Here is a 13,940-nt window from a genome sequence, read left to right as displayed (position 1 = left end):
GTGGAGAGAAAAGGCAGTCCACCAGCTGTCAAGTGTAGGGGAACCACGGGCTGCTAAGGAAGACCATGTGCTAAAAGTGGTTGGAAGCTGGGCAGGATTTAGGAGGACAACTTCCATAATACTTCTGCAGGATTCTGTCTATGGCTCCTGCTCTACAGGGGACACTGAGCGAAAAATTAAAGTCCACTGGCATTTAGATTGCTACCACAGACTGAGTCCCAGGAGACCGCACTGGAAATGAAGCACTGGGCATTCAACATTGTGAAGAGTAAAGAGGAAGCGTCACCTTTCCTAAAAGATTACAATTTACCGAGATCTGGTACTTTTGGCACCTAAAGAGGAGATAAAAGCTATCCACACATACAACACTCTACCTTTATACCAACAATGCCATAATAACTGATTATTTAATTTATTTAATTTTCCTACAAATTATTTCGCTGTCCCTCCCATTGAAGACAAGAATGATGCCACCTCTGTATAAAGAATCCCAAACAATGCTTTTCTCAGAATTCATTCACTGGTCTTTGACGGGTTTCTCAACAATAGCAATAAAATCTCTAGTTTCCACTAACACTGTTCTTTGCATTGTTTATCTAGCTAATTGGAACACTGTTACCCTTTCCAAAAATTGAATCACTGCTTCCTTTTGGTCTTCTTTTGTATTATCCAAGTGCTCCAGCCAAACGGAAAGTTCCTTCCATGTGTACTCAAACACTCCACTGTCACGTAAAACCTGTCCGGGGAATAAAGGGAGAGGTGTGTAAATAAACCTCAAAATACCTAAAATAAAAAACCCCAAGAGATATAGATCTTTTTGTATAGTAACTTCATGATTCCTTCTTTTAGGAAACAAAAGAAGAGCAGGTTGATGAAAAGAAGTCTCTGTCACTCTCCTCACCCCCTCAGTTCAAGAGGCCTTATTCCCACTCACTAGGGGGACTTCAACTGCATAATGGACAATAAAAATCTTCTATAATTTTTGGAAACCAGATTATACTGCTTTCAGAGGGTTGTACATCTTTATATCATCACAGGTAGAAAAATAAAAGTGCCTTAAAAATAGCCTGTAGGGGAGATTTAGAAAACTACTGATCTAACATAAAGGAAAATCACTGCTAAATTAAATCTAAATCAGGCTACCTGCACATAAAACAATTAGGCAGATGGATAAACAGTCAGGTAAATGAGCAATCACCACAGCAAGGTCCAGAGAGAAGTGCAAGTTGCAGGGAATGGTGAGGTAGGCCCAGATATACCACAACCAAGAGACAAGCTTTGACATATCTAGAAATTATCCCCACTTTCCTGCTCTCTAAATACAGGCCCTGACCTCAGGCACCCAAACTAGCAACTTGGTGACCCTGTGCTCCAGCTCCACAAGCAAGAAAGGAGGAGGGAGAAGAGGGGAGGGAGAATCAAAGTGACACCATAAACTCGCTGCCCCTAACTGTCAACAAGAGAGGAAACCTTGATCAAACCACAACACCCAGCGCTTCCTGATTCTGGCACCCACATTAAATGACTGCAATTACACAGGATGAATCTGTGCCTTTGCTCCTTTCCACACACAAAATAAAAGGAAGCTATCACAACTCTTTTGTTCTACATTTACTCTGTGTAAAATACCAGCAACTCATTTAAAAATAACTGCACCTTACATGAATCTGACAGGGTAATTCATTTAAATAAAGAAAAAATTAAGGGAAAAGGATTCATTTTAATGTAATTGACTATTTTTGGCAGAGTCTTGAAATAGAAATGCACTTGCAGCTCTTCCAGAAACAGGCAGGAACAGAATGTGAAATCCAAAATCAAGCGTTCAGTCACACGGCACTGTGCAGAAAAATAAGTCCTTACCATCTATTCTTAGCAGCCTTTCTGCTGACATAACTGCCCTAACTTCCCTGCTCCTGCATTCCCTTCAGACAGAATGCAATGGACTGAAGCAGAAAGTGGACACAAGAACAAGTAAGGCAGTCCATGTTCCCACTTGGCAAAAGAAATCCAAAACCACCAGAAAAACTGCACATTTTGAGCAGGTTTTGGTTCAGACATACATGACTGGGAGACCAAGAGAACCTGCCTTTAAACCCTTGCAAGGGTCAAGGGCAACTAAACCCCAATTCAATCACTGTAACTTTGGTCTGGTGAACTGAATATTAAAATGGCACTCGCTGATTCGAGATAAGTGCAAAGATTCAATGCACAAAGCTGGGTACAAATTGCTGTGCCATGAATACTGCAGGATACTGCATGAAGAGCCCTGTCCAGGGCCAGTACAGCTTCCTGGATTTTCTCTTGGCAGGACAGTTTGGTTAGGGTTGTATTTATTCCTAATAAATAAATAAATCTCTACCCCTACTCAGATAACTAAAGGATGCCCTCTTTTAATAAGGTGCTAAAAAAACAGCCTCTGGTGGACTTGTAGTTGACCAGTTTTTCTGGAAAGTCAAATAACTAATTTAAATGTACAGAAGGGGATTTTAATTCATTTTTAAGACAGAAAATACTCCTGCCATCAAAGCTTGTATCAGACAGTAACAGAGATGATTATTCTGAAGGGCCAGAGCAAACCATCTAAGGCTTATGTTAGGCTGGAGTGCTGAAGTACAGATTAAATAAACAATGATAAAAAATCAAACTCAAAAGTAGTCTCTTCTTGATCAATGTCAAGACCTTTGCAAGCACAAACTACATTCATTTATTACAGTGACAGAATTAATTCAGCCTGGGGGAGTGGGCAAACATTAAAGATATTTTCCTTACTCTTTCATCAACTGCTGCAGGGAAGTCAGTTCACAGCATTTATTTCCATAAAGTAGTTTGTTAATAATCAGTTATCTGACAGCAAATTCCAAAAACAGTCAGAAGAAACATGAAAGGAGACTCTATGGCCACACAACCGTGCGGTAAAGGTATCTGCTTTAAAAAAAAAATTTACAATCCTGAAATTTCAGACCACTGGGATATAGTGAACATCCTGAAATTTCAATTCAAATGCTTACTGTAGCAGGATTTCTGAGAGAGGACACGATTTATATTTAGAGTGAAGGTTGAGCTACCCCCAATTTATGCCTCAGATATGGGCCTCGGCGAGGCCTTAGAAGCTTATGACACAGTAAGAAATTAGTTTGTGGTGCAGTTAGAAATTATGTTAAGGTGAATACAGTGCAATGAGCTTTCTGGGTGTGAATTAGTATAGGTCTGTAGTGTGAAACTTTAACTACCTTAAGACAAAGACAAACAATGTTTCCTTGCCAATCAGAGTGTGCTCACAATTGTAAACTATATTGAAGCGTATATAAACTGCCATCTTATAAACAATAAAAGAAGAACGTATGATTAACCATATTGGCTTGATCTGCATTTGTCCTGTCCAGCATTCCCTATTTTATAAGAAGTCCCTTGCTCCTCTTACCTTGATGATTAACTTTTTGGTGGAAATTTTCAAATGAGAATGGGTAGTTGTAACAAACATTTTCATCAGTAAATAGAAGACTGACTTTTCACCAGATATCTTCTCTGTCTCTGAGATGTCCTACAAGAAAAATATATTAAAATTCCTCTGCTACAGCAACACTGTACAGGACTATGTTGAATTGAGACTGCTATGTAAGGTAAGTATGTTATTTTATAGACCTGTCCAAAAGTCCCAAGGCTAGAAACAAATGGGATCATTTACACTACTTTGCATTTAATGAGCGAGGATCATTGCACTCACTTGTAAAATGCTTTCCTGGAAAGTGGAAGAAGACAGTAGTTACAGAAACCCCAACTGCTACACTACTACAAGGACCCAAGACAAAGCCACCTCCCTCATCAATCCTATTTTACTCCCCAGTCATTCCACATCTACCCCTGTTACAATACTCCATGGGTGTCTCTGCTTCTCCTCAAAGCCAGGTCCACTCCTTTCTCCTGACATGACAAGCAAACACTTGACAGAGCTCTTATCTTACAAGCCTGCAGTAAAACAGAGAGCTGGGGCCCTGATGGTTTCCACTAATTACAGGGAGCATTACAAAATGTTGGAATCTTCCTTGGGAAGAGCTGGGATGGCTCCCATCAGGGGCTCATTTCCCTGGTCTGCAACCTCAGACTTTCCAGACCAGGGGAAACCAGCACATTGTCACTTGTACTCCTCTCCAGAGACACAAAGAGCTACTGGAACCTTCTCCTGTGTTCACTAGGGAGGCAAAAAATGTTGTCCTTGTAAAAAACCTTTAAGATCAGAACGGATCTTTCACCACTGCTAAGAATGTAATTCCTGTTGACTTTCCAAAAGGGTCACCTCCTAAAATGACTAGACTAATTTAAAAGTAGGCAACGCCAGATGGAAAGATTTGAGGACAACAGACCAAGGAAACATAAATTTGCATCAGCTTCTTACCTGTACTTTGAACCAGGCAAATTTATTTGCGGGAAGTTCCAGAGCCACTTTCAGGATATGGTGCTGCAGAATAGGAGGGACCTCTTCCCGCAGGCCCTTTTCAGTGACTATACCTGAGGTGTGAAAGCAAGAAACCAACTTCAGTTTGGTCCATCTTCCTGAAATCTCAGAATACTCATGTTTTAGGGTTTCAAACACAGCTGTGAGACAAGCTGGCAATTCAAAGATCTTCATCTCATGGGATCCCCAGACGTACTGCAACTAAGGCTGGCCAACCCAAGCTGAGAATCCAGTCCTCAGAAGGAGATTCCATCACCTGAGCCCAGCAGAAACCATTGATCATGCATGGGGATATAAAAACTCTTTTATCAGTCTCAGCAATCCTGAAAAGCTGTGACCTACAAGCAGTACAATGGATGGATAAGGTGGAGAGGAAAACACAGCACTTAAGTCAACAAGAAATCTTAATGCTCACACCATGACAATTATTTGCTCCAGACAATGGAACTTCACACTCATGTTTCTTTCTCCCTGCATTGCTGTACCACCAGTACAGGTATAACCTTCCTTATTCTGTCACAGGTCAGGGAGCTCCTGCAGTGTGATCAAAACCTGAGCAGCCCACACCTGACCTGCAGGTAAGTTACACGAGGACATCAGCTGCACAAAGCAATGGTGCCTGAGCCTCTTGGAGCCTGTGCAGGATCTCTGTGGCCCACATTAGAGAAACAACAAAACATTTTAAACAGTCACCACCAAGGAAATCCAAGAGTAAGTAAGACCAAACAATAAAACTCCAGCTATTCAAAGAACATACTGCTACAAGGTAGAAAAACATGGTGCCTTTAGTGTCCATGTTTCCATCAGGAGGATCAGAAGGAGAAACAGAACTCTCACACTGACTCACCTGAGAAAACAAAGTCTCATGATTTTTTTACACCATCATTATCTCTCTTCAAAATCAATACCCAAGCTTACTTCATTACATTTATTTGAGAATGACACTTTATTTTCCAGTCTGTTTAATTTTATTATTTCATAATGTACCCAAGAGACACACAAAGAGATTTCTGCCTCACAAAAACGTGTCCTGCCTTTTGTCCAGTTTGAAGTTAACAGGCCAGTGCAAGAAATAAAGGGATAAACAGGGTATGTGATGTGGTAAGTCACCAAGCACAAAAATCAATTAAACATGCTCTGACAAGGAAAACCTCATGCATGAGACAGTTGATTTAGAGAGGGATTTTGTTTAAAGTCCCTTTTTCTCTTACAGGTTAATTAAGGCATTTACATGACTCCCATCCTTACACATCCCAGACATACAGAGAGCTGCTCACAGAGAGCAGTGATGCCCGATCAACCCTTTGCTTTCTCCCTCAGCCTCAGCTGTACATGGCCACATCGACTGTACCACAGGCAGTACTGGAGGAGCTTCCCAGATTTGTCAGGCATGATTTGCGCTTAGCGAAGCCATGCTGGTTGTCACCAACCACCTCTGTAATTTCCAAGTATTTTAGCAGAGTTTCTAGATCTGCCCCGCAATCTTGCCCAGCACAGAAGTGACACTGACTTGTCTGTAGTTCCTTGGGTCTTCCACTTTCTCCTTTGTAAAAATGAGGGCTGTGTATCCCCCTTTTCCAGTCAGTGGGAATTTAACCAGACTGCCACAAATTCTCAAATACGATGAGCAGTGGATTAGCCACTTCCTCTGTCAGTTCCCTCAGGACCTGTGGATGGATCTCATCGGATCCCATGGACTTGAGCACGTTCAGGTTCCTCAGATGGGCTTGAACCTGATCCTCTCTGACAGTGGGCTCGGGTCTTCGCTCTCCCAGTCCTGGCATTTGCCTTTGCCAACTTGGGAAGCTTGGCTGGAGAACTTGCCATTGAAGGCTGAGCCACAGAAGTCATTGAGAACCTCAGCCTTCCTCATGTCCAGGAAAGTCAGGTTTACCATTTCCTTCTGGAGAGGGCCCACATCATCCTTGGGCTTTCTTTTGTTGGCAATATACCTATGGAAGTGCTTCCTGTTGTCTCTGACATCCCTGGCCAGACTCAGTTCTAACTGAGCCTTAGCTTTACGACCCTTATCCCTAGCTTCCCACACAATTTCCCCATATTCCTCCTAGGCCATCTGTCCTCCCTTCTACCTCCTGAAAGCTTGTTTTTTTTCCCATGATTTTGTTCTTCAGCTCCTTATCCATCCATGGAAGCTTCCCGGCATTTTTTCCCTATCTCCTCCTCTTCAGAACTCACAGCTTGGAGGAGGTGTTCCTTGGTTATCAGCCAGCATTCTAAGGCTTCATTGCCCTTCAGGGCTCTGTCCCTATTAGACCGTAGCAAGGCCAAATCTCTTCTAAAAGATTTTTCAGAGGACACTGGCAGACTGAGAGGTGCTGTTCTTCACCCCTACCCCAAGCTTTCTGTGAACTACCCTGTTCAATAAAACTCTTTACCATTGCAGCTAACAAGAGTTTGGAAATAACTTACTGACAGTGGGTTGTTGACTAAGGGCTAGAAGAAACCTCTTTAAGAGCTGAATATAAGCCTTCCTCAGAAAGATTAGAATGCAAAGCTCATGACGACCAAACACTTCCAAGAATATGACACACAGAGAGGAAGACTGGAGTGCAACATAGTGCTGACAGCTATGTCAGCATAGGGTGTGGCAGAGCAGCTATGGAATTTAATCATGGCCAGAGCACTGCAGAAACAGCAATAATAAATGCCAACACAATGGAGAAACTAAAATGGGCTACTTTTAGAAAACAATTCTATATCTCCACAGAAAAGCAAGCATTCCCTTCTGCTGTGGACTTTGTAAACAGCCAGAAAAAACAGTGGAGGAAATAAAAATACCCATCACATACCTTTTAGCAGCTTGCTAAAATCAAAGTTGCTCTGTGCTACCAAGTGGGGTACAACCTTCTGATAAAGACATATGACCTGAAGCAGTGCAGCTTTCAGAAGCAGCGTCTCAGCATCATCTGACCCTAAACAAAATGTTTACATAATTAGTTTCTTCCTCCTTCATAGCAGGAGTGCACAGTGTCACACCTCCATTACCCAGCATGAGAATTAATAACTGTATTTCCAGCAGATTTGCTGGAAATACAGCAATTACCTGCTATCTTCCCAACAAGAACGAGAAAAACACCAGTGGAATCTCCAGTTTCATTCCCTAGCATTCCTGTATGAATACTTTCAAAACTAAATCTGCTTATTCAGTGCTTAGATTGAGAGCTGTCATTTCTAATTTGACCAGAAGTGCTCACACATATAAAGCACAACCTGACCATCTGAATACTCACTGTAAGAACTCACCCATTCCACTGCTGCTTAAGGCTGAGCAACAGGAAAAAGTAAAGGAAAGGATATGGTCATGCTGCTGATTTCTGGGAACACTACTTTTAGCTAACGTCAGGTAGGTTTGGCTGGGGACGTGCAGAAGAAAGCGCACTACAGTTCGGTGCAAATTTATTGTTTCAGTTAAAAATTTATTTTTTCCCTTTCCCCTTTCAAAGTAATACTTTCTCAGTGAAAGCTCCTGGCAAGAGGCAGACAATAAATACCTGTATAAGAGAAACACCAATAGCACTTAAGGCAACTGTTTACTTCCTAGGAAAAACCATCTCAGGTTTCAGTTGTACCATGAGGAGCCATAAAAGCAACTTGTTATCCAGTCATTAATGAAAGCAAGCTAAGAACATGGGCCAAAACATTTAACACGTAATTTTTTCCTATTTACTTGATCTCCCTCACTGAGTTAGGAAGAACTGGATGAATGCCATGGATAAACTTTGTTTGCCCGAGTCTCAGCTCCCATTAGAAAAGAACTCTCTAATGACTACAATGCAAATAAAGCAGTGGTCTGGTTTGAAAGCAAAACCAGTGAGAGACTTTAAGTCAGAAATATAATTTATTGGGAAAAGGGAAAAAAGACAAAAATGCATGCAATGATACAAAAGGAAGACCACTGACAAAGTCAGAATACAACCTGACACCCCTTTGGCTAGCGTGCTGGTAGCAGTCTAAATTGGAGTGGCTGCAGTCCTCTTGGAATGGCAGATGTGGTTGCTGCATCATCTCAGAAACCTGTGGAAAGGCTGCCTCTCTGTCTAGAAATCCCCGGATTTATCCAGGTGTGAATGTCTAGCTCCTCCCCCTGGGCGGAGCAGCTCACAATGGGCTGATGTTATTGAGTCAGGAGGTGTGTCCTTGATCACCTGTTAAATGGAACTGGCTCCTGGAGAGTGTTATCTGAGTCATGTGGCAAGACACTGATGAGCCTATGAACAGGAGATAAGGAAAACTGCCCAGAGGCAACTGGTACTTGGATGGTAATAGGAAACATCTTGGTGCTTTAATCTTGGACAAGCAGTAAAAGGTGAGCTGGGAGTAAGTGACACAGCATTACCACCTTAGAATGCTGAGGAACTACAGCTACAGTCCTACAGGAATTAGCTGCTTCACTGTTTCCAGCCTTGGACTGTCAGTGCTGACAACATTGTCCTGCCCAAAGGGAGGCACAGGACATCCACTGAAAAGCCTTTTGCTCCAGGAAGTATCTCTGTGGAATATGCCCTATGAAGGGTAAAACTGGTTGCAGATTAATCTCTAGCCCACAAGGAAAACTTCACAAGCCGTTGGCCAAGATAGAGGCAATCCTGAAAATCTCCATTCCCTGCAATAGAACTCTGGAAGGAAACCCTTTGGGAGGGACACTGGATTTGAGAGAGGAAAACTGAGGCCTTCATTCCATCCCTCTCCCAACACTCATAATTCCACTCCTGTGTTACATCAATACAAGCATTTCTGTAGCCACAGCAACTAACTGCTAAAAAAAAAAAAAAAACAAAAAAAAAACAAAAAAAAAAAACCTCCTGGTAAAATAACTTGGACAAACAAAAATCTCTCCAAAAATTATTTTTCAGGCATATCAGTCTCCCTGCCAGTTTTATTTTGTGCCTGTGAAATAGCTACTAGCATGGAAAGGTCAAGGGCAAGAGGGCTGAGTTCAACAAGAGGAACAGCAGAGCCCTGCACCTGAGGAGGAGCACCCCATTCACCAGTACATTCTGAGGCCCACCCAAGTAGAGAGCAGGTTGCTGGGGAAGGATCTGAAGGCTCTGGTGTCAGGGAGCTGCTCCTTCCCTTGCTCTCAGCACTGGGGAGGCCAAACCAGGAGTGTTGTGTTCAGGTCTGGACTCCCCAGAAAATGGAGACAGTGGGAAGAGTCCAGCAAAGGCTCACAAAAATGGTGAAGAGACTGGAACACCTCTCCTGTGAGGAATGGCTGGAAGAGCTGGGACTGTTCAGACTGAAGTGAAGGCTCAGGGGCATCTTATCAATGTGTATGAGCACCTGAGTGAGAGTGCAAAGATGATGGTGCCAAGCTCCTCCCAGAAGAACCCGGTGGCAGGAGCAGAGACACTAGGCACTAAGTGAAACACAGGAACACTCTGGGCATCAGGGATCACTTTTAGACTTGAGAACCCACACAGGTTGCCCAAAGGGGTCCTGGAGTCTCCATCCTTGGAGATGTTTCAAAAGCTGTGTGAATGTGGACCTGGGTAACCAGGTTTAGGCAGAGGTATCAGGCAAGATGATTTACAGAGACCCCTTCCAACCTCAACCATTCTATGATCCTGGGACAGCCAAGTCAAACTGCTTAACCTTCCAGCAGCAGCCTATATATAGAACTGTGCTCTCAGGCAATTCTAACGGCCTGAGGAACTGAACAAAGAAAAGATGCGTAGTAAATACACAACTGCGATCTGGATTCTGCTGAAGTTAAGGGTGGGATGAGGGTTTCACAACACTCATTCCCACAGAAATAAGCAGCTGTAACTCCACCTGCTTTGCCTACCATGCTGTTCTGCAACTTCTGTCTCGGTCATTGCCTTCAAAGTGCCTTCATCACCATCCTTTTTCTCTGCTGGGCTGTCCTTGTGTTCCCTCTCTTGCTTCAGCAGGGACTGCCAGACAGCCACTATACTAGTCATGTCTGGTAAAACCTAAAAGCAAAAAGGGTAAATTGCAACAGCTCTCCTTTGCAAGACAAGACTCCTGTGATAAATACATTCCCAGACACTTAACAGGAAGATAGATTTGCTGCTCTTCACAAAGGTTGGAATTGACTTTGTGTGCAATCCGAGAATGATCGGAATTCACCACTGTACTTCCACTTCTGTCAAATGTAAGTACTGGAAAGAACATTCTATTGAAAAGGCTTCCTGTGAAAAATTTGTTCGTTTTTTCTCCCTCACGGCATATTGTCAACTCAAGTGCTCTCTTGTCTAGTAACTTCTGAGTAACCTCTGCTGGCTACATTGACTTGAACCAGGAAGAGAACTTGCTTCCTGTTCTTGGAAATCATTTGCAGCACAACAGCCATCTATGTTGCAAATCTGTCTCACCACAGAATTTTATCTGCATTCCCATCAGACATGTCAGGAAGTGTAGGCTCCCACCTCACCATTTAACCCACAGCCTCCCCCAGGGTACCATCTCCTGGCTCCTGAGCTGCAACCACTCCAGGAGAAAGTACAGGGGAGAGCAGCTGTCTGCTGCCTGCAAAATGCCTCCTGTCAGCCCCTAATTGTCTCTTTCTTTTTACCTTGCTGACAGCTTCTCTGTAGAGCTGCACGAACTCCTGCACTGCTGGCAGTGTGTAGATTTGTGACCTTTGCCAGATTTCTTCAGACAAACAGTGCTGAATGTTCCTCAGGGCTCTTCTCAGCACCATGGACATCAATGATAGGATGATGTGCTTCGCCTCTGTGCTGGGCAACTAAAAGAAGGAAGTGAATTTATGACATTTGAGTGATTCCTGTTATGCTTTGCCCAGAATCCATACTCTGAATATGTGTTAAAACTGGTCAGTTAATTCCTCATTTTCTAGATCTTAGCTAGCAGTAAAGAATCCATAGGTTTTCAGATTCCCAGCCTAAAACACTACCAGTGGCAGAACTGCTGCTCGTGAAAGGCACCTGGAATCAATACCACTGATTTTAATTCATTTTCCAGTGCTTTACCAAGCCAGATTTATGCTGAGGCAGACAACATAAAACACAAGTAATTAACCAACTTACAAAATTTCTTGAGTGATCACACACTATAATGAAATAGTACTAACGAGGACAGAAAAATCACTGAAATAGTATAGAGTGCTCTTACATTTAACCCTTGGTTGAACATTGTTCTATTGCACACTGCAGGGACTGTTGTTACCATCACCATAGAAAGCAATCTGGGAAGAGGAATAAATTCTGAAGTCTTGAAAGAATTGGAGATCTCTGATTGAGCCTCATAGATCTTAAAGAAAAGAGAAAAAAAAAAATAAGCCCCATTGATACAGTTCTGGAGATGACAGCTTCTTCTGGGAAGCCTTTTACATGAGGATTTTGACCTGTCGGAAGTGATGGCAACATTAAATGTCAAATTTTATGCAAAAATGCTACAGAGCATCCTCCAGACTCCTACTGAATAATTGGACAGCAGCATCCCTGCTAAAGGTCATCCCTTTTCAAGAGATTCCAGATCCTACTTGCCCACTTTAAGCTAAACAAAGAGGCAGCAGAACACGCACAAAGGTCAAAAGGTTTTTCTAGCTAAGCTTTGATATTGCTGCATCTCAAAAAATATGTCACTGATGTGATGTCTTCCACTGTTTTTTACACCAATTCCTTCTTTACCGGTTTAGTTTAAATGTTTATAGAGCCTCCTGCTCTGAGCAAAGTTTTTTACCATCACCCATACTCTTACCTTCTTGAGTAACTTCATGTTGTCCATCCAAGCAGACTTCACTCTAGGAACAAAGGAATACTGGGTCTCCTTGAAGTATCTGTTCAATAAATCTGGGCATACTTTGAGAATATTCACCACAAGATCAGCAACCATTTCATCTTCTGTTGCAGTTTTTAAACCAAGCAGGAAGTGCAGAAGTACCACATTTCCTCCCCTGTTGAAGACAAAGTATTTTGAATTAAAAATCCTTATTTTGATACTTTGTATGGAATGTGAACTCTGCAGCTTCACTGTTAATTGAAGGCAAGATTTCTCACCCTCCTGGCATAATTTATGAGTTTATACTCAAAGAAGCAAGAAATTAATTCGCCTCCACGTTTTCTGCATGACAAACAGTGAATTAACACTACACATTCCAGGGCAGACACCATAACTAGTGAAGTCTTTTCTGCTTCTAGCAAAAAATCCACACAGAATCCCAGCTACCCAGTGACTTACTTGCCAGAAGTTCCAAGACTTGGATCACAGAACATTATGCCATGTTTCAGAGAGCAGCAGAGGTCCATTAAGAAACTATGCACAAGTTCTCGGACCATTGCTTTTCCCAGCTCCTTAGAACCTTGAGCCACCTACAAGAACCAAAAAGGAGCAAAAAAGGCATATGAGATTTTGCATCACAGATATCAGCTTTACTTTACATTTTATATGGCTCCTCTTAGAGAAATACTAAAGGAAAGTTTGGCTTTTATTCAGATTAAAAAGAGAAGCTTCAGGATTTGAAGGTCCCTTCCAAGTCAAATCATTTTGAGATTCTACAATTCCATTAACATTCTAAATCTGGAACAACTCAAAATGCCTAGGGTGAGAAGACTCTTGACAACTGTGGCTGGGAAATCATTAATCATATGACTTACAGGGACTGCCAGGAACTGTAAGAATTTAAAATTATTCAGAACTGAAATGTATGCTTATGAATGGGGTCAGAGATTTGCACAGCTCCAGGCAGATTTCTACTAGAAACAGATCTCCTCCAAAGGGTTTTTACAGTACATCAGGATGGGAGTGGCAGGGTCATAAGCATCTGGTAGAAGAATACAAGAGGGCATACACAAAGGTGAAAGATCTGTAGCCAAGACCCAGTGAGAAGCAGCAGAAATTTGGGGGTTCTTTTTAAATAGGCTCAGTAGATTCCTCTTTTTGCGCTCACTAAACTCAGAGCAACTGGGAGTTGTTTCAAAAGCTGTGGGCTGCAAGAGGAGGGGAAATTAAAGGCAGCACAAGGACTAAGACTAACAAAGAAATAAGTGACCAAACCTTTAAATCCTCCTGGCTGACATCAGTAATCCCATTCCAACGGTACAGTGAAGCGATGTGAAGCAACACTTCTGCAGTGAAAAAATGCACCTTCTGTGTTTTGCTGATGTTTTTGTTATGAACCACCTGAAAATGAGAAAAATGCAAACTCTTCTATTTATTGCAAATTGTCACAAAACCATGGCAAAACAGCAACACACCTCATTCTTCTAGTACACGCAGAGCTGGCTCTCCCCCATGGCAGAAGAAAGGTTCTGCCTGTCCCGTCAACACTTCTCTCACATGCTCCTGCTCCACCCTGACCCTACGCCAACCTCTGCAACCCCTGCACGCACTGGACAGGACAGATGTTCAAGTTCAACTGAAGAGTACAGATCTTGTTTAGAGCATCACAGCTACAGAGCAGAACCAGACGAACCTGGGCATGGACATAGTAAAGCCTACTACAAATAAGGTTTAAATGAAAGGGAATACACAGTGGAAG

The 13,940-nt window shown here is 42.4% G+C and overlaps 1 protein-coding gene across 1 annotated transcript in view; it reads right to left on the bottom strand.

Moving 5' to 3' along the window:
* URB1 (URB1 ribosome biogenesis homolog) overlaps positions 1 to 13,940 on the bottom strand; it is a 43,427-nt gene that overhangs the window by 21,660 nt on the left and 7,827 nt on the right. Inside the window, 10 exon segments of the mRNA XM_030264927.4 lie at positions 620 to 736; positions 3,422 to 3,541; positions 4,394 to 4,506; positions 7,264 to 7,386; positions 10,263 to 10,410; positions 11,013 to 11,186; positions 11,573 to 11,710; positions 12,161 to 12,356; positions 12,641 to 12,771; positions 13,457 to 13,582. Coding sequence (XP_030120787.2) covers positions 620 to 736; positions 3,422 to 3,541; positions 4,394 to 4,506; positions 7,264 to 7,386; positions 10,263 to 10,410; positions 11,013 to 11,186; positions 11,573 to 11,710; positions 12,161 to 12,356; positions 12,641 to 12,771; positions 13,457 to 13,582 — 1,386 coding nt within the window.

Source organism: Taeniopygia guttata, chromosome 1 (assembly GCF_048771995.1).
Source record: "Taeniopygia guttata chromosome 1, bTaeGut7.mat, whole genome shotgun sequence".
NCBI lineage: Eukaryota > Metazoa > Chordata > Aves > Passeriformes > Estrildidae > Taeniopygia > Taeniopygia guttata.
Note: the sequence above shows the minus strand (reverse complement) of the source record. Positions and strands in the feature narration are given on the sequence as shown.